The sequence below is a fragment of the Phoca vitulina genome, unplaced genomic scaffold, assembly GCF_004348235.1.
Source record: "Phoca vitulina isolate PV1807 unplaced genomic scaffold, GSC_HSeal_1.0 scaffold4, whole genome shotgun sequence".
NCBI classification, from domain to species: domain Eukaryota; kingdom Metazoa; phylum Chordata; class Mammalia; order Carnivora; family Phocidae; genus Phoca; species Phoca vitulina.
Window position 1 is genome coordinate 68,309,518 of NW_022589707.1, and position 27,155 is coordinate 68,336,672.

A 27,155-nucleotide genomic window follows, 5' to 3' on the forward strand; every position below is an offset into this window, starting at 1 on the left:
CTACAGCATTCCGACGCGGGCTCTCTTTAACCTCGGAGCTGCAGTGTCCCGCGAACCTAGCGTGGTTGCGTTTGTTCCCTAATACTTAATGACTCCAAATGCGGTGACACTATGGTGCCTTTAAGGCCTGTCCACCTCCAGTTCTCTGTGCTCTTAACACCCGGAAAAGAGGTTGACACACGAAGCTGGCTGCAAACATGCTTAGCCAGCACAATCACTAACAGCGTGAGTGTGCAAGTCAAAGAAGTACCTTGCCAGTGTCACATCCCGACTGTTTCTTTAAACGCCACAGGATCCCTATCACAGAACAAAACAAGACAAACATACAAACAACCGTAAACCAAATTTGTCAGTGACCCCCGTTGTGTCCTAGTCGTGCCAAGACTGGGGTGGTTAAAGCAGGCTGGTTGTTTTAAAGATGCTTCCAGCCAAAGGCAAAGCTATCTTCAGAGCGGTTCTTCACCCACGTGGCTCGCGCAGACGCTAATTACTAAAAGGCCGAGAAGCGTGCAGCCAGGGAGCCTGGCCCAGCGGCGGGAATAAACTGGCACTTCCAGAAATAAAGCTCCGCAGCCAATGCGGCGCCTCGGCCCGCGGGATTGGCTGCCCCGGCGGTGACGTCGCCTGGGCGGGCCAAGTCGGTTTGCGACAGAGGCCGCGGCTCCCGGCCGGGGGAGCCGAGAAGAGGGGTTCCGCAGCCTAGCGCTCGGCCCTCGAGCCCGCTCTCCGCCAGCCCGGAAGCTTTCTTCCTTCTCCGCGCGTCTCGCCCGCGCCGCAGAGTCTTGGCACCGGATCCCGGCGGGTGTGTGAGCCCGGGAGCAGCGGAGCCCCGCGCGGCCAGGACTCCCCAGCGCGAGGGCGGCAGGGGACGCCGAGGTTTGGCCTGCGGGCGCGGGGCGGTTCCCGGGAGGGTGGCCAATCTGTGCGCGACCGAGGCGGGATTTTCTCTTCCTCTTGCTCTGACCCGGCCCGGGCTCCAGCCGCGGCTCCTGCAGGAGAGAGCGAGGGGAGTTGCGGAAAGCGCGACGCGGCGCGGGTAGATGCGGCAAATGAAAGGGGATCCGAGGTGCCTGGCGCGGCTGCGACCTGCAGCTGCAGCGCTGGGGGAGAGGCCCGCGGAGTGCTCGGCTTGGGCAACTTCACTTTTCCCGCCGCTCGAAAATTGGAGGGGTGGAGAGGGGCCGAGGGCTTGGTGAGGGGCTTGTCATGAAGTCTTCACTGGAACCCCCCCCTCCTCGAGCGTGGAGGCGTTGCTGCTCAACAGGAGACTGAGAAAGCTTGGGAAACTATCGTGTAAAGAAACGCGGTGGTGAGGGGTGGGAATCGTGGGGACCCCCGGGAGCGCGCGGTCGCGGATTTGCCGTGCGAGGCGCAGCGCCCGGCGGGGCTGAGCGCTGAGATTTGGGGAAGTGGGAGCCGCGCGGGCTGGGCGTCCCGAGGAGAGTCGGCCACGCGCTGTGCTTCTTTCACTTCCTGCAGCAGCTGCTCGCTATGAGGAGGGCAGCGGGCCTCGGGCGGAGCGGCCGCGTCCCCCGGGCCTGAGCGCCCACCCGCCGCCGCCGCCGCGGGGACGGCCCCGACCCCCCTGCGCTTTCGGCCATGAGCTCTCGGTGAATACGCGGCGTGGGCAGTCGTGGACCTGACCCTTCGGGAGGTAACGCTGGCTCAGCTTTGAGTGGCCTGCGAGAGTGAAAAAACCCTAACATGGAGGACTTCTCCACCAGGACCTATGGCACCAGTGGCCTGGACAACAGACCTCTGTTCGGAGAAACGTCGGCCAAGGTGAGTGCGGACCTGGATTCCGGGCTGGGGACGTGTGTGTGTCTGTGTGTCTGTCCTCCTGCCCAGAGCCCTGGCTGCGGCCCGGGAACGCACTTGAAGGAGGAGAGCGCTGGTTCTTCAATCCTGCTTCCCTCTTAAGATGTTTGTCCTGCCACTCGGCTCTTTCTTTGGGACCGCGTTGGGCCCGCAGCCCCGCAGGCGGGGGTGGAGAAAAGTTTAGAAAGTTCTGGGCTGTTGGGGGCCCTTCAGGGGAGTACAGAAGCCCCTCTCGGGAGGGGAGGTGGAGCTGGAGTGCTAACCTTCAAGAGGCCTCAGGTGTGCAACTCAAGCTTCCGCAAGGAAGAACCCCGGAGAGGTGCTTCTGGTGAGTATTTATCTAGAACCATTAAGGGTTTACGGCTGAGGCAGCCAAGCAAAGCAAAGAGGCTTGAGAGGAGGCTTTCTTTGATGGCGCTCCGATCAAAGGGTCTCTGGACCTAAACAAGCTGTAGTCCCTTATTTTAGCCTTTTAAAAAATATAATGCCACCTTACAGGCTTTATCATGTGATGTTCTGGGCCAGTAATTGAGGAGAGCTCTTTTCCTGGCTTCTGCTTTAACTTTGAGTCATTTTGGCAAAATAAGCCTGTGGTTGTTTTCACCTAGAAAGTGGTGTTGGTGACCTTTGAGACTTGCTTGACAAAGTTTTTTTTTTAAGATTTATTTATTTTAGAGATAGCGCAGGAGTGCACAAGCAGGAGGGGGAGAGAGGTGACAGTCCTTTCAGGCCTCTCAAAAAGTAGGGCACACGTGGACGCCAGAACTTCTTGGGTTTTTCAGCGTTTGGGGGGGACCTCTGACGGAAAGGATGGGAAACATAAACCTGGCAGGGTGGGGTGTAGCCCTGAGTTTGGAAGCTGCCAGCCTTCTGCAGGACTACTACCGGGTTTTTAAAACTCTGTGTGCGTATTCTTCTTTCTTAGAGTATCTTAAGAAAATGTTTTAAGCTTGGTCCCTGGGAAGATGCACCTTGTTTATTTTGTGGCTTTGCATAATCCCGGCTCAATTGCACATGGTTTGAGGAGCATGGTTCTAGTTGATTAGACGTTCCTATTTCTACTACAATTATTAAGTATTATGTGATAGGCCCTGGGGGTCCAAGGAACACAGTTCAGTGGGCGAAATAGAGAAAGAAATGTGATGCATTGGATCTGTGTTATGACGGGGCATAGAGGGAGCGTGTTGGGGTATACAGGAGAAACTGGTCACTTCTGTTTGGGAAGCTTGGGGAAGATCATGGATGGCTTTTCCATTCAGAGTTTCTGGTAGCCTTGGGCTTGCACATATGAATGCCCTTAAATTGGGGTTTAACAAGAAGAGGATTTGGGGCCTGGAGAGTGGAGGGAGCTTGCTGCCCGAAGGTGTTGGACCCGGGGCACCTGACTATCCATTTGTCCCAAGAGCTAAGAGGTTCAGTGTCTCCCTCACATGCCTTGTTGCACAGATTGGGGTTCTGGGTGATGTAGACTTGTGATCTCCTTTAAACCCCACAACCCCTTAACACTGAGGTAGATGACTTGATAATGGACTTGATTTACAGAGATACTGAGAAATACTGATGTTTTCTGACTTGCTTGGGCCTAAACAGTCAATGACTGTAAGTTTCCTGTGACCTGTGATCAGTTTGAAACCCATCCAAGAACTTGACTGTTGGAAATGTTTCTCTCTTTGTTGCATACTTTAGTCCGAGAGTATATAGGCCTGGCATTACCTAGGCCACTTTGGGCATTATAACAGCAGATTCAGCTACTCAGAGTCTAAGAATAAGGTACAATTCCAGGTATGAAAATTGCTCCCTTCAGTTCCCTCCGTCAGGCTGACAGAACGATTGGACGTAGAGAAATTATCCAGAACTGAGAAAGGAAAGAGACCATTGGTTTGAGAAGGGGAGAAAACATTTGTGTTTTACAAATGGAGATGTCCGATCTGGAGAAGGAGAGACCTAGTCTTTAATGACAGCAGGTGATTTTATTGGCGGCTCTGAAGGTGGGCCAGGCACGGGAACTGGGCAGGAAGAGTTGCAGTGCAGCCAGCCCTGTGGAGAGCAGTCACTGCCCGGGCAGGGCCGATCCCTGGGGACCCGGAGAAACCCTTTACTGGCCCTCTGTGCACGTATTCCCAGCCTGCTCTCCTTCAGATGCAGGAAACTGGACACACAAGCCACTTAACCGTGAAACTTAGTATTAACGAGCTACCGTTTCTGAGGAGAAAATCCAGATAGGGGAAAGCCCACTTCCTGTCATAGTCTGTTAGATGCTCTGAACTTTCAGGAATCTTGTTTGCCATATAACAACTGATCGTATATACCCTCTCGGTTTTGTTTTTATCTTTATTTTTGTTAGCCTCTCAATTTTAAATCTAGAGCTTTAGGTCCAGTGTCTACCTCTAAGGCACAGATGACTGAAAGCCCACAGAGCAGAGCAGTCTCCAGGGAAATCGTTTTTCCTCCGTGCCACTCAGCATGGGGGGCATTTAGGCTTTCCCCTGTTTGGTCATCCGGTTCCTTTGTAAGGTGGGTGTTGACTTCGATTTTATAACTAAGGAAGCTGATCCACAAAGCAGGCTACTTGTCCACTCACACTACTAGTTCTTCCCTCGTCATGTTTTAACAACTCCCTTTCAGGAGTTGATGAGGGTAATAGATAGTAAATGATGCAGTCTCTGTGCATACTTGGAAAAGCACCAGTTACCCATTCCCAGGAAATGGGTTCATCCAAAGTCATGGAGTGAGTGAAAGATAGCAGAATCTACTAGAGGACAGAAGATACATCATCCAGTGGGCCTTGAACAGCCTTTCTTGTGGGCAAGTCTCTGCAGTAACTTTTGTCTTCATCTGTATGGGATACACATACTTCTTTCATTTCCCAAACTCTAACCATAATCAGACTTCAGCATGATATTTAGGAGTACCCTCTCAGATAGAGCTGTGGAGGGAAAGGCAAAGTGAAACCATGCTGTCCTTCATAACTGTCTCAGGGATGATAGACAAAAAAGGGAACCTATCCGTCATTCCTTTGGAATTACATATTGCTAGGTAGGCTAGCTTACGCATACTGGTCAGAATGTTGTTTTCAGCTGTTTTTATCCATTCCCGAAGCCTGGGGTGGACTTACGTATGTTCTTTAAAGGGACAAAACAAATGTGGCGCAATTGCCAAGGTGAATATACCTGGGGTTGCCAAGCCTGTGCTCTAGCTTAGTGTTTTCTAAAAGGAGCACGATCCAGTAGAAATACAATGTGAGCCACAGAGGTGATTTTAAATGTCCTTGTAACCATACTAAAGTATAAACAGGCAAAATTAATTTCAATACGTTTTTGTTTAATTTCCTATCCAAAATACATTTGAAAGTATAATCCATATAAAAAGCCGAGATACTTTTACATTTCTGGACTAAGCCTTGGACAACCAGCGTGTATTTTTCACTTGGAGCCCGTGTCAGGTTTGGACGAGCACATTCCAGGTGCTCAGTAACCACCAACAGCTAATACCGCCGTAGTGGACAGCACGATTCTGAAGCAGGTGAGTTCTTAGTTACGGTGTTTCCGTAGTCCTTTGCACAAAATAGTTTCCTCCTCTGGGGGACTTGTCAGAACCTTTAGCATGCTGATTTTCACTGGGACTCTGGAGAGGGTGGGGAAGTAGTACTTGTGGACTGTTGGTAACAAAGCCTTTTAGGACGGGCGTGATGAGTTAGGGAGTTCTTCCCTCCCCCACGGGAGCATTCATGAGCCCAATTTCTACAGAACACTCTTTCGGAAATGTTACTTTAGGAAGTCTCTTCCTTTGCTCCTCCCTTCCCTCCCCTAGTGTGCACTAAAACTGGAGAAATTCCCCCTCTCTTGTCCGTAGCTGCCTTTAAAAGTTTGCCTTAGGACCACACATAGTTGGGGCCATCTTTCTAAGTAATGGAGGGGGCCCTAAGTTAACCTCAGGCCTTGTGAGTCTGTCTTGGTTTGCTGCCTGCCTGCCCAATCATCTGAAATCCATTTCCTCCAATCCCGATGGATGAATCTAAGATGGGAAGGGGAAGATGGTTCTCTGCGGGGAGAAAGCAAACCCACACCCCGTAGCTAGCACAAGCGAGAAAGCAGGAACGCTACCCTTGGTGGGAGGTAATGTAAACTGCTTTCTGGACCAGCCTGTTCTGTTGATCTGTCACTGGTTCCAAAAATGAGTGATTCATTTTAAAAGGCGGGTGGTGACCGTGGTTGACCCTCCGTTCATACCTGGGCGTGATAGAAGAAAGCGAGTGACTTTGGTGACAGTACGTACACTGAACTCTGCTAATATGGGGGGCAGTGGGATCTGTGTAGGGGATATGTTACTGGGTCCCGAGATTCAGATCTTTGGTTCCAGAGGCAAAAGATCCATGTACAAAAGTATTTTTCCTGCGTCCTTCCCTCTTCTTCCTGTAAACAAAAGAAACAAACAAGATTGGTGGGTGGGGGGGAAAAGGTCTTTTTATGGCCTGTACTCCAATGAAAGCAATTCCAACTTGGGGCATTTAGCTTCTGCAGATTATAGTGTAAAATGAGACTGCTACTTTGTGCTTCTGGGGTGGGGGGGTGGTTTAAGGGTTGCTGCTTAATTAATAACAAAGCTGTGCTTAAGATTGTTGTGTCTGCCTGCCGCCCCTCCCCCTGCCTAAAACGCCCAAGTCTTTACTCTGAGGGGTGCAGGCTTCTAGCTTCTGTCCTCTTGACACAGCTTCTGGGTAATCCTCTGAGCCCAACTCCTGTGTCCCTCCAAGGGGAGCTAGTAGCCCAAGGTACCAGGTCAGCTGTCCCCTTGCCCCTCATCCACTGACAAACCACTTGAGTTGGGATTTCTTGTGCTGGAGATAGTCAAGAATGATCCATGCCATGCCTTTTTTCTTTCTTACTGTAATAAGTTTGCTCTCTCCCACCCCCAGACCCGAGGACTGGGGATCTCTGTGGGTTGGGCTCAGCATTTGTAATTTTTGAAAGCCCCTCAGAGGATGCTGGTGCCTAGAGAGGACTGATTCCCTTGGTCTTACCCATCCTGTGTGGAAGGCCAGTGCAGGCTGGCACCTCTCCACGGACCTCTTTCCTTTAGCTGCCTCTTGCTCCTGGCAAATGCTGTTTACCTCTCTGTAGCGTTCTTGCTGAACCCTGAAATCAGACTGGTGATGCGCAGTAAGCCAGTCTCGGAGTCTCTGAGTTTGAAGCAGACAAGGTTGTATTATCAGAAGGGCAGCCCCACAAGAAGGCAGGGGAGAGCATTGGCCTAGCTGAGTTGCCCTGTGGAACCTTGGAACGGCTGATCTATGATTAACAAAGTATGTGGCAGTTAGAGCGGGACCTGGGTGAACCTTGAAACTTCTCGAGGTTGTTATGTGCTATCCTCCGCACCCTGGTGCCAGCCAGGGGGTCCTGGTTCTTTACATGTTAACGGGTTCTGCAAGACCGACATTTCAACTGGCATCTCACCCCTGGTCTCTGTAATTAACTTCAGGAAAAAGAATAAAAGGACAGGGTTAATAATTTTTGCAGGGTGGTGAAGGAATGTGTCTGTGTGCAGCCCCTGAAGTTATTATGGAGGGAGAGCCTTGTAAAGGTTTAAGTGAATGAAGAATACTGTTCCCCAGATCCATTGCCCTCTCTTCTCCAAATACCTAAATCCCGTTCAGTCTAAATCCCCGCCTTAGAACATTCCTTAAAACCCAGCCTGCATCCATGCTGCCCTCAGAGGTGCCCCCTGGCACTTACTCCTTGTGTGGTGAGGGATTTGTCTAGATCTTGCCTTCCTGACCCTGAGTGTCAGCTCCTTGAGGGTAGAAGCCAGTTGCCTCATTTCTCCACCCTTTCCAGTACTGGGCACGAGGCCCATTCTTAGTGTTACGTTTATTAAGATGTGAGAACTGAGCATCACCAGAAGGGTAGCCTACATTCTTGGGCCATGTTGGGTGACCATAGCAGAGGGGGCTGGTATTCAGAAGCCTGGAATGCTGGGCACAGGACAGGACGCTTCAGGCCTCCTGCAGCTAACGGCCTCCCATGATCCTCTCCTTGCTGCGCCTCAGCAGAGGGGCAGGTAATAAACCTAACAGTATTGTACCAAAAACTTAAACTGAGTTTGGCCTCTCAGAAGCTCTCTGGCCTGCTGAGTGGTCCTCTCCATAGATGGATTTTTGCAGGTCTGAGGTGGTAGGCTAGGTCTGCTGAAATGAATCATTTTTTTCCTGAGGGTCAGTCTATGGGCCTTGTATATGTATAATTATATATTTTGAGCTGCTTTAGGATCTAGTGGGTTGACAGACTTGAGTGTCCCTGCGGGAATGATGGAATGCATTTGGAATTGGGGCCAAGGTATGGGCCCTCTGTACTCCCACTCATCTCTGAGGACCCAGCCTCATCGGTAAGATGTCCCATTAGACGTAGGAATAATACTTACACCATATTAGCAGCTGTTTACCGACTCTCTGGTAAATGTTACTGTTCTAGGGACTTTACAGATACTTCCTCCAAATCCTTACAGCAGCCCCACACGTTCGACCATTGTACAAATATGGCAATTTAGGCTTAAAAGTTGAATGACTCCTCTAAGACCACAGGCCGGCATTTGGCAGGAGAATAAATCTGTCCCGTCCGTCAGGCTCCTAACCTCATAATCTTGCACTGTGTCTCCTGTGCTGGAGGTCACGGCCCGTTCCTGTGGGATTCTAGGGGTTATTTTGCCCCTTAAACTTGTGGAGTAGGTTTGTTTTCTATTTTCACTGTGATCTGATTTGCATAAGTGGTGCTTTAATGAAATTTGCATATTTCAAGTTCATGGATCTATGAGAAAGAGAATCGGGTAGGATGGAGATACAAAAATATTCACAAATGAAAGCTGCTTCAAAATGTGAGTGTGTGAAATAAGGGAAACCTTTGAAGATGTCTGTGTGTGTACTTTCTCCAGATCGAGATGCGCTGGGGGGTTTGATGTTCAGAGAGACACGTGGTTGTGGTGGTCATGGCGCACTTGAGAGGGAGCTCTGCGGGTGAGGGTTGTAAAGTGTGACTACCTTCTCACGCCGCCTCTGCTCCTGGCACCCTTCTAAGTCTGGTGTTTCTTTGGGATGCCAGTGAGGTAAGCTGTCCCCTGGCTTTCTACCCTGTGCATGCTGTCCCTGGCTTTGCCCTGGATGACAGCATGAGGGGAGGCCCCGGGGGAGCCACGTTAACCCACTGACAAGGCGTGAGATCCTGCTTCAGCTGGGCCCCAACCTCCTGCATTTTACATCTTCTTGGTAGGTTTATACTTATAGGGCTGCCTCTTGAGACATCTGATTGCACCATTTCCAGAGCTTTCCCGACAGGTTTTCCCCTGAGATTTGGAAGAAATAAAAGGAATATCATTTCTGAGAATTGGCCATTTATTTATGGTATTGGGTTAGTTTGAGAAATGCAAAAACTTCTGACAGAAAATTGTAGGATGTGGCTCAAGGGTCTGACTCACTCAGTTGGGTTAACAATGGTAGGAAGTGGTGCCCTTTGGACATTTCCTACGTGCTGAGTGGACGGTCTTCTCTTTGCCTCACCAGAGAAGATAATCACTGTCTTCAGTGACCTGAAGCTCTCATGGGTTATGGAGGATAAGTTCTGGATTTAAAAGGGGATTGAGGCCTCTAATGAAAGGATGAGCAAAGTTCTGGGAGCCCCAAGAAAGAGAAAATTCTATTCAGGGCACCAGATCAGAGGGCTTTTGAGTCTTAGACCTTGAAGCAGGAGTAAGATTTTTGACAGGAGGAGGTGACAGGGAATCCCCAGCAGGAGGTCCCGCTTGTGTCAAAGAGGTGGGAGCAGGAAAGTACAGGAAATGGTGAAGGAACTCTGGGTACGACTGTGACTGGACTCGAGAGCTTGCTGGGAATGGGCTGGGTGGAGAGCCTTGAATGCTGTGCTGGGGAGTGTGATTTGATTTTCTTCTGGAGGCGATAGTTGTTGAGTGTGCACGCATGTATTCTTGTATTCACTTACTGACCATACTATATCCAAGGAGGCGTGCTGTGTGCTGAGTTTGTATCTTTTTTCATGGAGCATGTGCGTACTGCAGGGAAGATAGAAAGGCATCAAACAGTCCTTTTTCTTCCCTTTCTCTTCCTTACTGAGCTTCAGCCATCCTGGCCTTTTCTTTCTTTCTTTTTTCTTTTTAAGATTTTATTTGTCAGAGAGCACAAACGGGGGAGTGGGAGGCAGAGGGAGAAGCAGACTCCCCACGGAGCAGGGAGCCCGATGTGGGGCTCGATCCCAGAACCCTGGGATCATGACCTGAGCCGAAGGCAGACGGTTAACCAACTGAGCCACCTGGGCGTTCCACCCGTTCCCCCCCGCTTTGTTTTTTCCTTAATCCATTTCCCTAGCTTACTCCTGCTGAATTCAGGGCCTTTGCACCTGATGCAGTGGCTCTTTGGCAATACCCTCCTCCCTGAGCCTTGCATGTCTCATTCCTTAGGTCACATCCACATAAAGGATTCCTTGACCTGTATTTACAGATAGCCCTCCATCTCCACCCTGGTCACTCTTCAGTTACCCGGTTTTATTTTCTTCCTAACTTCTAACATTGGCATGTAAGATGAGTGGAGAATGAATGCCTAACATCAAAATGGGAGTCTGTATGGGGCACCTGGGTGGCTCAGTCAGTTAAGCGTCTGCCTTTGGCTCAGGTCATGATCCCAGGGTCCTGGGATCGAGTCCCACATGGGGCTCCCTGCTCAATGGGGAGCCTGCTTCTCCCTCTCCCTCTGCTTGCCACTCCACCTGCTTGTGCTCTCTCTCTTTCTCTGTGTCAAATAAATAAATAAAAAATCTTTTAAAAAAAAATGGGAGGCTGTATGGGTGGATCTTCTTCTGGTGCTGGAGGGAATTGAGCTTTGTGGGCTAGAGATGACTCCATGAGGGAGAGCTTCAACATACAGATGAAGATGGAGATAGTTAATGGGGCCAGGGAATGGGTGCAGGATTGACAGAGAAGCAGGTCACCTCTGGTCCTCTTCAGGTTGGAAAGAATGGAAACAGGAGGAGGAGGAGTTTTCCTCTTTTTCTTGGCATCTTTTCTAAAGGATGTCTGCTGATATCCAGGCTGCAAGAGTGGGATGAGGAAGCTGAGTCGAGATGGACCTGCAAACCACTTTCTGGGGAGACGCAGGGACGGTCATCTCAAAATGAAAGGCCATGGAAGTACAGTGAAGGCTCGGCTGACAACAGGAATTTGCAATCAACTCGGTTAGTCTGTCTTTGAGCTAATACTTGGGCATCTAATACACGCTGGGTGCTGTGGTCAGCATGACTAGTGCTACCCCCCGATTCGGTGGCACCCTTGTACAAACAAAAGAAGGTTCTCTCTGCTGTGGGCAGTGGCAGCTCCCTCAGCCGCGTGGCTTGGCTTTGTCCGAATTAGAAAGGCGTTCCTGCCAGTGGGGTGCTGCAGGCCGGTGCCGGGAGCTCAGCTGGGAGGGCGAAGCACGGGGCTGGCCTGCAGCCCCGTGGCCGTGTGTAGTGAGTGGCCCGCAGTCTGACAGTGGACAAGGAAGACGCGGCCCTCGGGCTCCCAGACCTTACAGGGTAGAGGGGGAGACGGACGCGGAAACTGGCCGGTGGGGTTAGGACAGTGGGGAGGCTTCACAGCGAGGCTTAGTGCTGGAGCATAGAAGTGGTTGAGGGTCTGGGAGGGACTCAGGACCGGGTTTTCAAAGCATCAGGAGCAGATGAACAGATCCACTGGGGAGGCTTCCGTGCACAGCTGAAAACCGCTGACTCCATGGTCCCAGATTGGGAGGGAGGCCCTCAAGTTAGAGCTTCGGTGTAACAGCTGGAGAAGGATCTAGTCTGTGGATGTGGGTGAAGACCAGATGGAGGGGCAGTAGAGCAGAACGTTGGAGGGCTACCAATTTGGCAAAAGCAGGTGCAGAAATGATCGAGGAACTGAGAGGAGGAGGGGAAGAAGTGGAGCGGACATTGGCAGGGACATAGGCTTTAAAGAGGATGCCTTAGTCCACTTGGGCTGCCACTACAGAATCCCGCAGACCAAGGACTAGGTGATTCTATAAACAGACCTTTCTCTCTCCGTTCTGGAGGCCGGAAGTCTGAGGTCAGGATGCCAGCGAGGCTGGATGCAGGTCCTCTGCCAGACTGTAGCTGGTGTCTGTGCCCTCACGTGCTGGAAGGCATGAGGGAGAGCTGGAGCCTCTCACAAGGGCACCAGTCCCATTCCTGGGGGCTCTGCCCTTGTGGCCTAATTATGTCCCAAAGACCCCACCTCTTAATAGTGTCACAGTGGGTGGTAGGATATGAAGCTGAAGAATTAGCGGGACGCAAACACCCAGACTGTAGCGGAGGATCTTACTGAAGCTGCTAACTCCATCTGGCCCAGGGAGCAGGGAATGCCCTACACCCCCTCCTGGCCGTGAACCTGGCGTGAGTACATGGGTGACACGGCTCTCTCGGGGACAGCGTTCAGAGACTGAGGCGGCAAGAGAAATGCAGGGTGTGGGAGAACTCTGCAGTCCCCAAAGCCGTTGGCTCACATGGAACAGGTTTCAGGGGGTGGGACAGCTCACAGGACTTGCGAGTGTGGGTGTGAGGACGGACCTGGGGAACATGTAGCGGGAGGGTGTGGGTCTGCTGGGCTACCTGCGACCATGTGGGAGGTGAAGGATTTTACGGAGTCACAAAATTAGAGGCGACGCCAAAAATGGAATTCTCCATCTTACCCCAACCCTTGCACCCTCTGTCTCTCTCCAGAGGGTGGAGGGGATCGTTTCTGTGGCCTTGTCCATCCAGGGGTTTTCTGTCCTGCACAGAGCATTCTCTGTTTTCCTTTGCTTCTCCCGGGGAGTGCTGAGCAGCTCTGCCGGAGGATGAATTCCTCAGCAGGAGTTGCTGTCCTGTCTCTGAAACCAGCGCTTGGTCCTGCTGTAGCTGAAAGTGAGTAACTGGGCTTGTACTCGGTAGGGAAACCTGGACCCTGGTTTATCAGGTATTTTCGTGGAATTAATGGCACCTAGCCTGGGAGGCACCAGAAGGGTGTCAGGCCTTCGTGGCTGCAGAAACGTGACCTTTTAGGCTGCAGGACCAGGCTGTAGCTTCTGGGCTGTGATGTGTCCGTCGCGGAACAGCGAGGCCACCAGGCTGTTCTGCCTGGGAGCTGGGATTTCCAAGGAGCCAGGCCCCGGATGCATGATGAGAGAGGAGCCTCTGTTGGTGAGAGGCCCTCGAAGAGAAATGCCGTTGGCCACTTGTGCTTAACGATTCTCTGAGTCAACCATGTGCCAGGCCGCAGGGAAGGAGGACGAGGAGGCTGCCTGCCTTGCCATAAACTAACTGCCGCTCCTAATGGAGGAGACGGGGAGTACGTTCTGTTTCAGGGCAGTAAGCCTCCAGTCTGGGCAGTGTGACCTTGGAGTCCTGAGACAAGAGCATCTCACCCTGAGGGGAAGGTGCCTGAGGATGGGGTCCAGAAAGGATTTACAGTGGACTTGATGTTCGGGTTGAGCTCTGAAGGATGAGCATTCAAATTGGGAGCGTGGCATGCTGGCCACCCCAGCCTCCCATCCCGCAGCTCACTCTTGTGAGAACTTTATGCCTTCATTCTTTCTTACTGGTCAGTATAAGAGACAATGATGTGTGAAGTAGCTGTGTTTTCTGTGTCCCTATATTTGCAAAGACCCATGCAACAAAACTCTTAGATCCAGGAGAAGTTTGCCTCTTCTAATGATCCAGTGTGCTTAATTTAGCCAGCAATTTTAAACCCTATTGCACTTCCCACTTCCCCAGCAGTCTTAGTACTAACATTTGAGCTTAAATCGGAAAAGTTTGTCTTTAGTCCAATTTTTTTGTGTCTGTCCTCTCACTCCACTCCCCAAACCGCTTTGGAAATTTTGCCTTGCTCTTTCTGTTGTTGCTTGAACGGGCTGGGGTTTTACTGTGGTAGCACAAGCCCTTAGATCCATTTTGGAAGTAGGCAAACAATAAATTGCTCTGGAAATGGAAGACTTGTTAGCATTCTGAACAGTCTAGAACCAGGATGTTTCCAGGTTGCCGAGGGCAAATGCGTTTTTATTTGAGATGTTACTGCCAGTTTCCTCCCAGAGCCGTCATGAAATGCCTGAGCATTTGACATGAGTTTGGGGTTCTCTGTCTTGTACCAAGATGCTGGCTCATGACTGACAAGGCAAGACTGGGGGGCTTCTCTGCTTTCTGATTGCTGGGGAGTAGGCCCTCTACTCTGGCCCAAGTGCAATTTGAAGCTGACAATCCAGAACCATAAATTTTAAAGCAGGAAGGGTCCAGATACCACGTAGCCCAATCCCCTGGTATGATAGACCCAAATGGGTTAAGGGATCTTTTTTTTTTTAATTATGTTAATCACGTGGTTAGCCAGTGGCAGAAGGGAGATGAGAACCTTGGTTTCTTAATTCTAATTTCAGGATCCATACATATTATTAGTCTAAGGATTCTTAGACCTTTGGCTTGAATTTTGCAAAGAGCATTGGATAGACTTGGCCATTACCTGGTTGTATGGCCTTGAAAGATCAGTCTCATTGAAGCTAGTTACCCATTAGTCAATGGAGATCGTATTTTCTTACTTGATTCACAGGGTTAACTTCTGCCATCCCAGGTATAAGCCGCTGGCACATATGTCCATCATTTTCTCTTTCTCCATTTGCAAGGAACATGAAGACCTAACTGCTTTGGGCTCGAGGCTGATGCCAGCCCCTTTGCTCAGGTCTAAAGAAGCTGGCTCAGCTATGGGCTATCTACATCTGCCATGCTTTTGTTCTCTCTGGCGTCTTGGCTAAAGTCCCTCTGGACCCCCTTCTTTTCCCTTTTTGTTCATCTGCTAGTCCTCTTTCAGGTTTGACTTTGTCTTACATTCTCTACCTGACGAAGGTACCTCACTTCCTTTCTCCTTAGTGCCCTCTTGAGCTATGAACAGTGCCACCTTCTGGAGGGTAGAGACTGTTTTATTCATTGTATTTGCATCTGAAATATAGTAATTTTCTTCATTTTATTGAGCTGTCATGGAGATGTTTAAATGAATGAATGACTCACAAGGTAATATATGCAGAATCCCTCTCAGAACTATGCTATGTATTTTCTGTGTTCATGTGCTAGGGTGTCCTAATTCCCTATCCTATCCTTTCTGCAAGTAAGGATCAAGGATGATTTGGATCCTTCGATCTTTCTTGGGGAGTGAAAATAAAACACAGTGTAAGGTCTAAAGGTCTGGGAGGGGAGAAGTTTTGGTAGGCGAAATAGGAATAATATAAAAATGGGGAGGAGACCGTTTCTATGAGAAATTAATACTCTTATCTTCATGTACTTTATTATGAATTTGATGCATATTAGTTTGAAAACTGCCCTTTGAAATGCTATTTAACTAATTGCTTTTATTGCTCTATCTTTGGAGATTGGGAGCTGGGAGAGATGCTAAAGCCCAGCAAGTAATCTCTGGGCCCAGGGAAGGGTCTCTTCTCTATTATTTGAACTTCTCAATATTTAAAATGGTTTAGTTTGGACTTGTTGATAGAGCAGTGCTTCTCAAATTTTAATGTGCAAATTGCCTGAAGATCTTGTTAAAATGCAGATTGATTCAGTAGGTCCTGAGGCAAGGCCCGGGATTCTGCATTTCTCACAGGCTCTCAAGTGAGGCTGACGCTGCTGGGCTGCAGACCACACTTTCCATACATAACAAGCTTTTAGAAGCGCCTGAAAGTGGGAGGTCTTACTAAGTCAACTCTGCTGTTTCTTTGGCCTGGATTCATGGTTACTTGGATAGCAGAAGGCCTGAAGCCAAGTCCTTGGCTTGGAGAAGGAAAACCCTGTGAGAAGCACTTGACCATATGCTAAATGGTTCGTCCCATCTTGGGAGTCCCAGAGGGGCTGCATTGTGATAGAATGACTGATATTCATGAAGAGGACTTGGGATTCTATTCAGTGAACTGTCTAGAAGGCAAGCAAGGAGTCTTCATTAAAGTTTAGATATATTATGAAAGATTAAAACCAGTTAGGCTTATGTAATTTTGACAACATGAAAAAGTCATTTGAGGAACTCTTCATTCCTGAAAGACACTCTACTGTAGTTCTTTGCTAATGGGCTTTTTGAGGGGCCACCTGCCACTTGATGTCTTTGTCTAGACCAGAAGTAGCATTCCAAGCTGCTCTTCCAGTGAGAAGTTAAGTGGGATCTGCTCTCTCGGCATTGAATCCTGTCTCCATTGCTGAGTGAGACCTTGGGCAAATTGTCTTTCCCAGAGCCTGTTTTGCCACCTGTAAAATAGTCCTGATATCATTTCATCCCAGAATTTTTTATTTTTATTTTTTAGAAGATACACAAAAGCTCTTGGCATAGTTACTATCCCTTCACTACGATTTTTCTCCTGCTCTGATCCTAGTTGGCATCTTGCTGTGCTGTTTGGAGATAAGTGATTCTGCTTGGCTCCCTCACCTGAACCTCTTCACTGCTTCTTTCTATGGGTAAGAGAGCTGTTGTGAGGTATGCAGACCTTGGTGAACTTCTGCAAATCCCTCGAACTCTTAGAGACGAGAGCAGATACTCTAAGTTAAACTTTTTTCACAAGGTAAAAACAGTGGGACTCCCATTAAGAGACTGTACAACTTAGGTTGAGACACACATTTGTCTTGTGTGTGGACACCAGTGACCAGTGACCAGTGACCGGTGATTTGGCCCTGGGTCTCTTTGCCCACAAATGGTTGTAATTTCAGACTCTGGGTGTTGCCGGGCAGGCTTCTGTAGCTGAGGCGGTGAAAAGATTGGTTCTGAGTCCTTCTAGGTTAGTAAGGGTGTGGCTGGAGTTGTCTCCTTTGTCCTCTATAACATGTGAATTGCAGTGGCCTTGGTCTGGAGAGAGGGGTTTGTCCTTGGTTAGGTCAAGCACACCCAATTTAATACTTGGCTTTCCTTCACTGTTCTCTCAGCTTGGCTTGCCTCTTATCTTTGGGTTCTCAGCTTTAAATGTAGACACCTCGGAAGTGGGTGTTCAGTTGCTGCTCTGCTTGTTCCTTCCTGTGCCCTTCGATCTGTGAGCGGTTGTTTATTGCCTACTCATGTTCCATAGCTGCTGTTCCTGCTCAGATGCTACCAAAAATCTTTAAGACTACGGATTTGGGGAAAAAAAAAAAAAAAAAAAGACTACGGATTTGTTTTGACTTCTCAGTAATAAGACTACTTGGTATTCTCAGTGGCCTTTAGTGTTTGTTAATCATGACCCTGTTCTGTAAGCTCAACCAAATCTACATATTACACGTGTATTACGTATTACTAACATTATATTAGTTTTATATATATAAAATACTTGAGTCCCTAGAGCTGAAGCTTTATCTAACCAGTGACCCTGATTTGGGAATCCTGTTAAAAAGTTGCTTCACACTTGCTGTAGGGCTTTAGACAAAAAATTTAACCATACTCACTGGACCTAAATTTATCTTAATCTATAATAGAAGGATTGAATTAGATGAGACGTTTTCCAAACCTTTCTGTGGAATTGGTTGGAGTGGGGATGGGAATGACAAGAAGGCTCAGCGGTGGGTAGGACCCCAGGCTCGGCATTCAATCACATGATTATTTTGTTACTAAAGGCTTTTGCTATTAAGTTGGCAAAGCACTGGCCTAGATGGTGTGAGACTGCCTCCAGCCCTGGCATTGTGTGATCCCTTCCAGCAGTAGCCTCTGCTTCTAAATTACATTAGGCAAGGACACCTAAGCTGTAACACAAGCAGGCCCAAACTCATGGCACTCAAAGTCCTCTACGGTCTGGTTCCTGATATTTGTCACCAAGGCCCTGGGCTGGCTGGCCATGCGAGTGCCCTTGTCCCTTTGCTTCTGTTCAAACTGTTCCCAGCAGCACAGGGAATATTTATAAGCATCCTTTCCCCATTCAGTCTTCCCAGTCTTCAAAAGACTATAGTGTAAAAGCATCATGTCCTTTCAGAAAACCTTTTCTCATTAGTGGTCCGTGTCTTCCCAAAGTACCTTCTCCACCCTGGTGGCTCAGTACACTTGGCCTTTCTGGCACTTACGTGTGTGTGTGTGTAAAGCTCAGAGAGGGGCAGGACCTTCATTTCTTAATTCGCCATCACCGTAGTGGCTAGAATTGTACCTTTCTGAAAGTGACGTGGACCTATCATAGAGCTCAAGAACTCTTTTCTCTTTCAGGATCGAATCATCAATTTAGTTGTTGGCAGCTTAACATCCTTATTGATTCTAGTAAGTATGTTTATTTTGTGTCTTACCCAGGCTCTTCGCCAAAGTTTTTTTTTTTTTTTTTTTTAAAGATTTTATTTTATTTATTTATTCATGAGAGACAGAGAGAGAGAGAGAGGCAGAGGGAGAAGCAGGCTCCCCGCTGAGCAGGGAGCCCGATGCGGGACTCGATCCCAGGACCCTGGGATCATGACCTGAGCCGAAGGCAGACGTTTAACCATCTGAGCCACCCAGGCGCCCTCGCCAAAGTTTTTTTGAAAGCCTCAGTATTGTGGTTCAGTTTAACACTCAGAAAAAATACAAGAGGCCAGTACATGAATCTGTGGAGTATTCTAGTCACAGTCTAGTATTCAGTTTTATTACCGCTTGAACTGCAGCTGACAACAGGAATACCCCCCAGTTGAGTATATGAAATAGCCCATGTCAAGTAAGTAGTTATTTCTGAGTCTGCCATGTTTCTGTGTTTAGTAAATTTGTAACTCGTCAGTGGCACCAGCAATTCCCCTCTGTATACGACCCACAACTCCCCTTTCCTGCTAATCCCTTAAGTTTATTTTGTTCCTAAAAGCACACTCGTTATCCTTTAAAAAGATTATTTGGTCCTTATTCTTTATCCTGTATAATGTAGCTTGGTACTTCTGCTGTAAAATATAGCTATAGTTCCCATAGTCTAAAAAGGGCATTTTTATATCACATTTCATTAAATCAAAGAGAATTTTAGTGAAGTTTCATTGACATCTTAATAAAAAGAATGAGTATAATGCTTTATTTGTGATAGAAACAGAACTCCAATGTATTAGAAACCTATCTCAGTATTTCCCAAAATGTTCAAAAACCGTTTTGGTTTTAATTTTTGTTGGCGTATGCAAAATAACGTAACAAAGGTTAGAACTTTCCCCAGTGTAATCCTTCATCCTGGGAATGAGGTTTAAATGCTTTCTAATCTTTTTGTCAAGGGGTTATTTTGAGCTTAGCTAGTTTTATGAGCTATGATGTTTTGTCTCCTTTCATAGTGGAGGAAAAGGATAGGAAAAGGAAGTACTAAAAGAAGTAACATACTGGAACAGATTTACAAATACTAACATTCCAGAAGGCAAACCTGGTGGTAGATACTATTTTACAATGTGAAGTGTTTTATAATAGGACATTGCTTAAACTCCAGTCTAACCAAGGCCTGACACAATTTCTTTTCATACAGGTAACGCTGATCAGTGCTTTTGTTTTCCCTCAACTACCTCCAAAACCTTTGAATATATTTTTTGCTGTCTGCATCTCTTTGAGTAGTATTACTGCCTGCATACTTGTGAGTACTATTTAGAATTTAAATTGAGTATCCTGGAGGGCTGAAGGTTGCAGTGTATACGTAGGACAGATTCCCAGCCTTGGGTCTGTAAGAAAGGGTATGTCTAATTACCCGTCCCCACCTCGATGCAAAGGATGTCAGAAGTCTGAATATTAATTGGCAGATTTTTTGTTTCTGGAATCAGGAGTTGTTAATTCTAAAGGGAACCTTTGAAAGCTTAAAAAAAAAAAAAGTGGGGAGGGGGGGAAAGAGTTAAGACTTGGGTGGCCAAAGCTTTAGTTTAATTTACCTAATACATCTTCCTTCAAGGACTGCCTACAGGCCCAGCAGGATTTGGCAAATGCCATTACTGCTCTAAAGGGAAGAGATACAGCATTCTGGATTTACTTCTAATTACAGAATTAGTCTATTTTAATCTCTGTGCTTATCTCCCCAAATGAAAGTAATTAACACCAAGAACCTCCTGGGAAATCTTAAGCTACAGCTATATCCTTGTCATAAGAATGTACAACTACTTACCATAAAGATGCTTTTCCTTTACATAAACAAAGACAGTGATAGATCCTCACTTAGATATTTGCCAATTGTTTGGTCATTAATTACTTGGCTGTTGTTTTATTTCCCTTGAGGAGAGGTAGAACCAAAACTATAAACCCTTAAAAGCAGTAGTTTTGACTCACATAGGGCTTAAATCACCATTGTAATGTGCTTATCTCATTAATTTATTCTGCTCTACTCCTTTGCTCTGAGGAAGAGTTGGCCCATCTACTTCTGGAGTCTTTGGAACAAAACTACTAGAGATGGCTCTTCTCACTCCCAGCCTAAAGCCAGGAGTGACTAACATGACCTAGTTTTGTATAAGAACTTACCATGTATTGGCAACCTGACTCTGTAGTTAATAAGAATTTAAAAGTTGTCATCCCTTCCAGTACCTAAGAGACCTGTACCTTTTTACTCAAATACATTTAAAACTGACCTACAAGGTATACATTCTTGGATGGCTTGTCAGTGATTGGATGACTACTGGTTTGAACAGAAAAAAGGTAGCTGAGAAAGCAGGAAAAAGTATGATCTTGGATGTGGAAATTTGGTATTACTAGAATTATAAAGAGAAAAATTACATTCTGGCCACATTGGTTTCAGAAATGTATACTAACGTAAAGACTGTCTCAGTGGGGGAAAGTATATATGGATGAAAGTGGTCACAGTTGAAAAAGAATCAGTTGTATTGAAAAATTTTCATGCCAGGCCTAGTGGCTATTACTTAAAACTCTTATTTAATTCTTCTTCTTTTAGATCTACTGGTATCGACAAGGAGACTTAGAACCGAAATTTAGAAATCTAATTTACTATATCTTATTTTCTATCATCATGTTATGTGTATGTGCGAACCTGTACTTCCATGACGTGGGGAGGTGAGGCTGCCAAGGAGAAATACTTACCAGGTCTCTTCAAAGCTATACATTAGGACTGTTGAGTCAGAGCCGGGTAAGCTATGCTGAAGAATCACCTGCACAAGTCTGATACATGATTTTCATGTTAATTGTAAATCTAAAATTCCCTCTTGCAGGGGAGACATAGCCTAGATTGCTTTGCTTTTTCTTTAAGGAGGTGGTGTTGCACCTAAACATTCCAACCCTTAAAGCTCAAAGGGCACAAGCAATTTTCACTTTTGAAATTAGACTTTTTATAATGTAAGTGCATGGCGAAAGGCTATGTAACAATCTTGCATTTTAAGACAAATATTCTTTTATTTCTGTTAAACTGAATATACAATTATTGTTCCCTAGGCAACCAACTTCTGCTTATAACTACAATTTCACATTAACAAAACACAGACGGTGAAAAGACAACTTTGATTGTGAAGATCTAATTACAATAATAAATAAAATAATTTATACAAGGTTTTTTTTTTTTTTTTTGTGACTTTTTTATAGGGGTCATGTTCATTAAAGCCCTAGAGGCTAATTTTGGCTTCACCTTCTCTAATACATGAATGACTCTTGATTTCTTTCCTTTCATAACAGAAGCAAATTTTGTTTTTTTAAATTGCCTGAGAGGGAGAAGTTATGTCACACCCCACCAGCTGATGCATTAAAGTGAAGGGCAGACTCATACCTTCCTCAACGATTTCCTGGGTAATTTGTATAGCAAAACATGTGAGAGTCGGAGTATAGGGTAGGCAACCGTACTTCCTTCCCATTTAATTTTACTTCAAAGTGCTAACTTTGTAAACTGACAACAGTGGGTTCTGAAGGGGTGAAGACTCTAGCTTCTGGTGAGCTGTGTTGCTATTCTCTTCCATATTCCCTTTATAAGTAATAAAAAACCTGTAGTGAATGTTCTTATAATGCTTCTTTGTGTACCCAGCCTGAATCAGCTCCCACTGCCAGCAATGGGTAAACCAACAGTCATGGCCACACAGTGCCCTCCTAGGTCTCTGTATGGGATGCTGGGCACCTTTCAAACTAAGGGTACGTGACATTTCTGAGCGTCACTGGTAAGCTCTACACCATGTTGATGGGATGTCTCCGAAATACGAACAGGCCTACTTGAGACTGGATAGAGCCATGTCCGATCTTTAGAGATGAGTATGACTGCTTTGTAAAACAAAGTAGATAAGCTTTGGTGATTGTAAACTTTTCTCAGTAGCTGAAGTGAATGAAATTCCCTGCTGACAATTAACACCAATCACAGGGATCTACGCAGTTAAGACCTCCATACTCAGTTCATCTACACACTGTCCTAAGACTGACCTCAGATGGTATATTTAAAGGAGGTAAATAGTCATAGCAGCAACATGTATGTGGCTTAAGCACTGTAGTTATTTAAAAGCCAAAGGAATGGTGAATTAAGCCTCTTGGGAGTTGCTCCTATTTCTTTGGAGATGTTGTAATTAACAGTGTGGCTTCTCTGCCTGAGCTACCTGTCTCTTAAGAATTACCTAATGACAGTTGACCAAATCCTCAACATCCTTTGAGTCTTCTGAAACAGGACTGCCCAAAGATGATCCAATGATATTTGATTCTTCTCGATGATGTTGGAGTATGGGATCTGTAATGAGTTAAGTGTTAAGTAAGTTTACATGTATGTACTCTAATCCATGTCAAGAAGGTATAGTAAGTACTCGACCAAAGTGCAATATCTTAACAAGATGACTACTGTTGGATCAAGTAGCCTGATGTTCCCCTTAAGATTTATCAGGCACATGATGGAGTTGTATCACAGTACCTGTTAGTGTTGTCAAAGGCAAGACAGATTCAGTATCTATAACATCAGATGCCTGGATAAAGCCATGTGGTGAAGGAACGATAAGTATGGTTTCATCATCAATGGCTGTTTGATCAACTTGTTCTTCTATGGTAGGAGACTCTAGATCCTAAACAGTAGCAATTAAAAAAAAAAAAAAGACATTCTGACTCCTATTTCTTAGTTTTCCTTAAGCTCCCAAAAAAGGACTTTATAGTCAAACATTATCCCATTTTATAAAGAAAAGAAAATTAAAGCCTAAAAATGGACAAAACAGAACTTAAAAGGAATTCGGTTCTAGGTCCCCTGAACGTAGAAGAAACAGCACTGTTACACTGGGGTAAGTAAGGTTGCTAAGCTGTACCACAAAGACCTACTACTAACCACTCTCCTGAAAATAGTTCCATAGGTCCCAACAAACAAATCTCAAGCTATTGGAAGGGTACAGGGGGAAAAGTTTTGGTGCTAAGGCTGAGCAACACACTGCTGTCTCATCTTGTGAGGTCGCAGGTACAGTTTGCATTTGATTTTGTGTCCAGAGAAAAAGGGAAGTTGGTGGAGGACCCCCTCCCCCCCATAAATTATTGCTAGGCTTTTTCCAAAATGAAGGTTTAAGGCTCAAGGCAAGAACCCAGAGGCTGTTCCCTTAATTGCAACTTACCTCAGTAACATAAGCACGGGCTAAAGGAGAAGATGACTCCTCTTGTTTAAGGTCGGTGTCAGAGATTCCTTCCGCTCTGACCATAACACTATTCATCAGTTCTGTGCTATTTTGGTCACTGAATTTGGATACATGAGCATCATTAAATGATGGCTCTACAGTTATCTTAGGCTGATGAATTTCATCTGGGAAAGTGTCTGCTTCTAGGGCATCTGGAGGCTCAGGAAAATCAGATGAGTGAATATCACTATCTACTGTCAGTTCTGCTTGGGATATGGAAGAAGTGAGGTCTTCTGTGGCAACAGTCTGAATGATGACTCGTGGTGTGTGACACTGCACCGTGACGTTGTCACTTGTGTTTAACAAATGTTCTGGCTATAAAATGTCAAAGAAAATGGTCAATGGCAAAATGAGAAAGTCCCAACCAGACTTCAGTTATAGGCGACAACTACCATTTACAGGTGGCACCCGCCTGTCCCCACCCCTGCCCTCACCTCTGGAACTGCAGTGGTCTAGGACCCCCCCCCCCCCCAATCATTCCATCTCCTGTAAGGAGACACACAGGGGTAAGGGTTATACTCCAGTAGAGGCAGAGTAATGGTGTAAAACTATGCTCCTAAGACAACAGCAGTAGGAAAAATTGTTTAAATAAGTGGACTCTATTAGTTCTGGCTCTTAAACTTAGTATCATTTAATCCTGGTTCCTAACAGGTACTCAAATACTTAGACTACATAATCCATTTCTCCCCTAGACCTATTGTTATTATTGAAGGCACATGGGTTCTCTCATAGTATTAAAAACAAAAAGCTTCTGGTGACACTTATCAGCCAGTCTTCTCTACAGAAACTAGAAAAACCAAGGAACTGATGGAACATACGGATAAAGCGTGAACAATGATCTGTTCAGGAGAAGCAGGTGCGGCAGCCGTCAGGGTTACTGTGGGACTAGCCGTCAGAGTGAGGGGAAGGCCTTGGCTTGAGCTTGTCTGAAGCAGGTAGGTGCCTGGAGTGCCAGTGGGCTGTAAATGGAAAGACTGAAGCAAAAAAGTTAAGATCAACATAGGTGCAACACACTGAGTGAGTAAGCTTACTTAAGTCTAGCTTTATATCTGAAATGGAGTCTTTAATTTACTAGCCACAAATGTACTTCCCAATCCTGAAGGTGCCCTCAAGTAACACAATGAAGGGTATAATACTGACTCGTCCTACGTCCTTACACTTGTCTGGGAGGTTTAACAGAGAACCTTGATCCTGCTCTTCACTCCCATGTATTTCTATGGTCTGGTCTTAGCCATTTATTTCAAGGCACCAAGACACGGTAGCATAAGCCACTGTGTCCAGTGCAGTAACCCGCACACAGTCTTCCTTCACTGCCTGTCTAGCATGTAAAGAACTGGCACTCTCCCCACTTTTTACAAGTTTCACATTTTTGAAAAGGTACTACAGAGTTTACTTGAACAGATTTTTTCCATAGTATAATTTTAGGAACTATTTTTTATACTAAGAAATGTACAGAGATAGTAATTAGTGTTCTGAATGAAAAAGAGTAACTTTGAAAAGCTGGTTAATTGATAGTTTATCTTGATAGGTTTCACAGAACTGTCACAAAACTATTCAACTTCTATGCTTGATAATTTGAGTTCGGTTTATCATTTTCTCCCACAGGGAAAGTGTTTACACTTAGAGGGTGATGTTGAAGTCCTAGAGCCTGTGGTCTTGTGTACTGAAGTTATAATAGCTCTCCTGGTACTAGCTCAATGAAAGTAAGTTTCCTTATTGCTAAAGCAGGCATAATAACTACCTCAGGGAAGGGGTTGTGAGCATTACAAATTATTACAAAATGGTGCCTGGCACACAGTAGGACTCAAGTAGGACTCAATTTCTTTCCTCCCTCTCCATAGAAGTAAAAGCTGATCATTTACAATTTATAATTAGTAAATTAGATGTGGTCAGACAATAAATACTTCATGTATTAAATATATGCATTTTATTTAAGTTCCTGTAATGTTCATGATTTTTTGAAGCTGAGGCAATATCATCTTTTATTAATAAATTAGGACAGAAGTCTAAATATCTGTGACCCAAATAAGTAAAAACCTGAACACATACTCTAAATATATGTATGTATATTATTTGGCCAGGGGGCAGAGAGGAGGTGGCCAAAAAAAAAAAGTTTTCAACCTGTGACAAAGGGTTATATTACACATCCCTATTTTGGAGACCACAGGATTAGGAAGTGGAAGCTTAGGTTAAATAAATTGCTAGTAGAGGTTCCAAAGTTGTTCTAAAAGAGAACCTTTAGCCATGTCGACTATCCTCATGAGATTTGACTGTGCAGAGGATAAACTTGCACTAATAGCCCTATGTTTTTCACAGCAAATAAAGCTTGACAGAATTTAAATAAAACCTACTTTATATTTTCTTCCTGAAAAATGAGCTAATTCTGGGTATTATCCATTTTAGAAAACAGGGTAAGAATGGAGACTTAAAAAGTTACCCTACTTCACCCAAAAGAAACCCCATTCAAATTAGCCATCTTGGTCCTTAGCTCCCCCACAACCTCTTAGCATAGGCAACCATTAATCTTTTTGTCTCTACAGATTTGCCTATTTTAGACACTTCAAATAAATGGGAATCAAACACTCTATGGTATTTTGTGGCTAGTTTCACTTAGCATAACATTTTCAAGGTTCACCCTTGGAGCATGTATTAGTACTTTGTTCTTTTTTACTGCTGAATGAATGAATTATTCAGAATTGATGGCTCAGATGTTAACTATACTGTTTCACCTTTAGAAGAACTGCAAGGTTCTTCTGTAAAGTGGCTACACCATTTAGGACTGGGACTTTTAAATTCTGTATCCCCAAGGGCCAGTACAATAAACTTTTTGGTTATGGATGGTATTTGTTTATGACTCAATACAAATCCATAGCATGCACCCTCCTCATTAAGCCCTGTCACGTTCATATGTAAAAAGAGCACGTTATTGGTTTAAACCTCTAGAGATGAAGAAAAAGTGGAAGTCTGATTTATGTCCTCGTTTAACAATCTGGCCTCAAAAACATGGACAGAGCTGCACTGAATGCCAATCATGTTTTTATTTCATTTGTTTATATGGTAACAGTGCTAAAACCAGTGATTTTTCTTATGCATAAAATGCCCATTTCTGTTTTGTGAAGTGCTACTCACTGGAAGAATCTCAAATGCCTGTAGTGTTCCACTGTTTAGTGTTATTGTTTCCGAGTCAACAGTAGCAGCAGGGGACTCTGTTGAAGCTGTGGTAGGAACAAGGACAACAAAATAAAACACGTAGTCTCATAGTGAGTAATTTGCCTGGAAACCTGAAGTCATTTAAATTTCTTACGAGAAGGAATCTAACAGATTTACCTGGGATGGCACAGGTTAGTGGTTAGCAAACTGTGGCTCATATCCAAATCCGGCCCACTACCAGTGTTTGTAAAAAGTATTTATAGGAACACGGCCACACCTATTTATTCTCCACAGTTGCTTCTGTACTTTAAGGGCAGAGCTGACTGTTACAGAGACAGTATCTGCTAAGCCTTGGTAGAGATCACAAAATAGTTCTAGAAGTAAGAGGAATACCCTAAGACTAACAAGTCAACAGGAACTTGGTAAAAAATAAATTTTCCTGGACAATCTGATAAGCAGTATGGATTCCTGGAATGTTAGTCCCCCAAAACCAGGCTTCTGTTCCAGCAGCATCACTCCCGAGCAAATAGCTTGCTTTGAACCTACTCATGTTCAGAGACTATGTGTCCTGCCTACCTCATGTAGTTGTTGGGAGGAACCACATACATGAAATATAAGATAGAATTATTTCAGGGGCGCCTGGGTGGCTCAGTCAGTTAAGCGTCTGCCTTCAGCTCAGGGCAT

At 45.7% G+C, this 27,155-nt stretch overlaps 2 protein-coding genes across 4 annotated transcripts in view; one reads left to right on the forward strand and one right to left on the reverse strand.

The window, feature by feature from the left end:
• Positions 1-633: 633 nt before the first annotated feature.
• Positions 634-21,225, forward strand: TMEM243 (transmembrane protein 243). 2 transcript variants are annotated; one of them, XM_032402263.1, is made up of 6 exons: positions 634-876; positions 1,480-1,782; positions 18,001-18,051; positions 19,247-19,351; positions 20,767-20,839; positions 21,142-21,225. In XM_032402263.1, exons 2-6 carry the CDS (start codon positions 1,705-1,707, stop codon positions 21,177-21,179), a joined length of 345 nt encoding a protein of 114 aa, XP_032258154.1. In that variant the 5' UTR covers positions 634-876; positions 1,480-1,704; the 3' UTR covers positions 21,180-21,225. The 2 variants fall into 2 exon arrangements, with proteins under 2 accessions (XP_032258154.1, XP_032258153.1); XM_032402262.1 differs by lacking the exon at positions 21,142-21,225 and having other exon boundaries at positions 20,648-20,791.
• The window catches only part of DMTF1 (cyclin D binding myb like transcription factor 1), a 49,763-nt gene continuing 40,897 nt past the window's right edge, over positions 18,290-27,155 (reverse strand). Inside the window, exons 13-17 of one of the 2 annotated variants that reach the window (XM_032402261.1) lie at positions 26,451-26,536; positions 24,140-24,295; positions 23,262-23,636; positions 22,583-22,730; positions 18,290-22,405 (exon numbers count right to left, since the gene is read on the reverse strand). In XM_032402261.1, coding sequence (XP_032258152.1) covers positions 22,296-22,405; positions 22,583-22,730; positions 23,262-23,636; positions 24,140-24,295; positions 26,451-26,536 — 875 coding nt within the window. In that variant the 3' untranslated portion in view covers positions 18,290-22,295. The remainder of the gene's footprint in view (positions 22,406-22,582; positions 22,731-23,261; positions 23,637-24,139; positions 24,296-26,450; positions 26,537-27,155) is intronic. The other variant, XM_032402260.1, reaches the window with a different exon arrangement.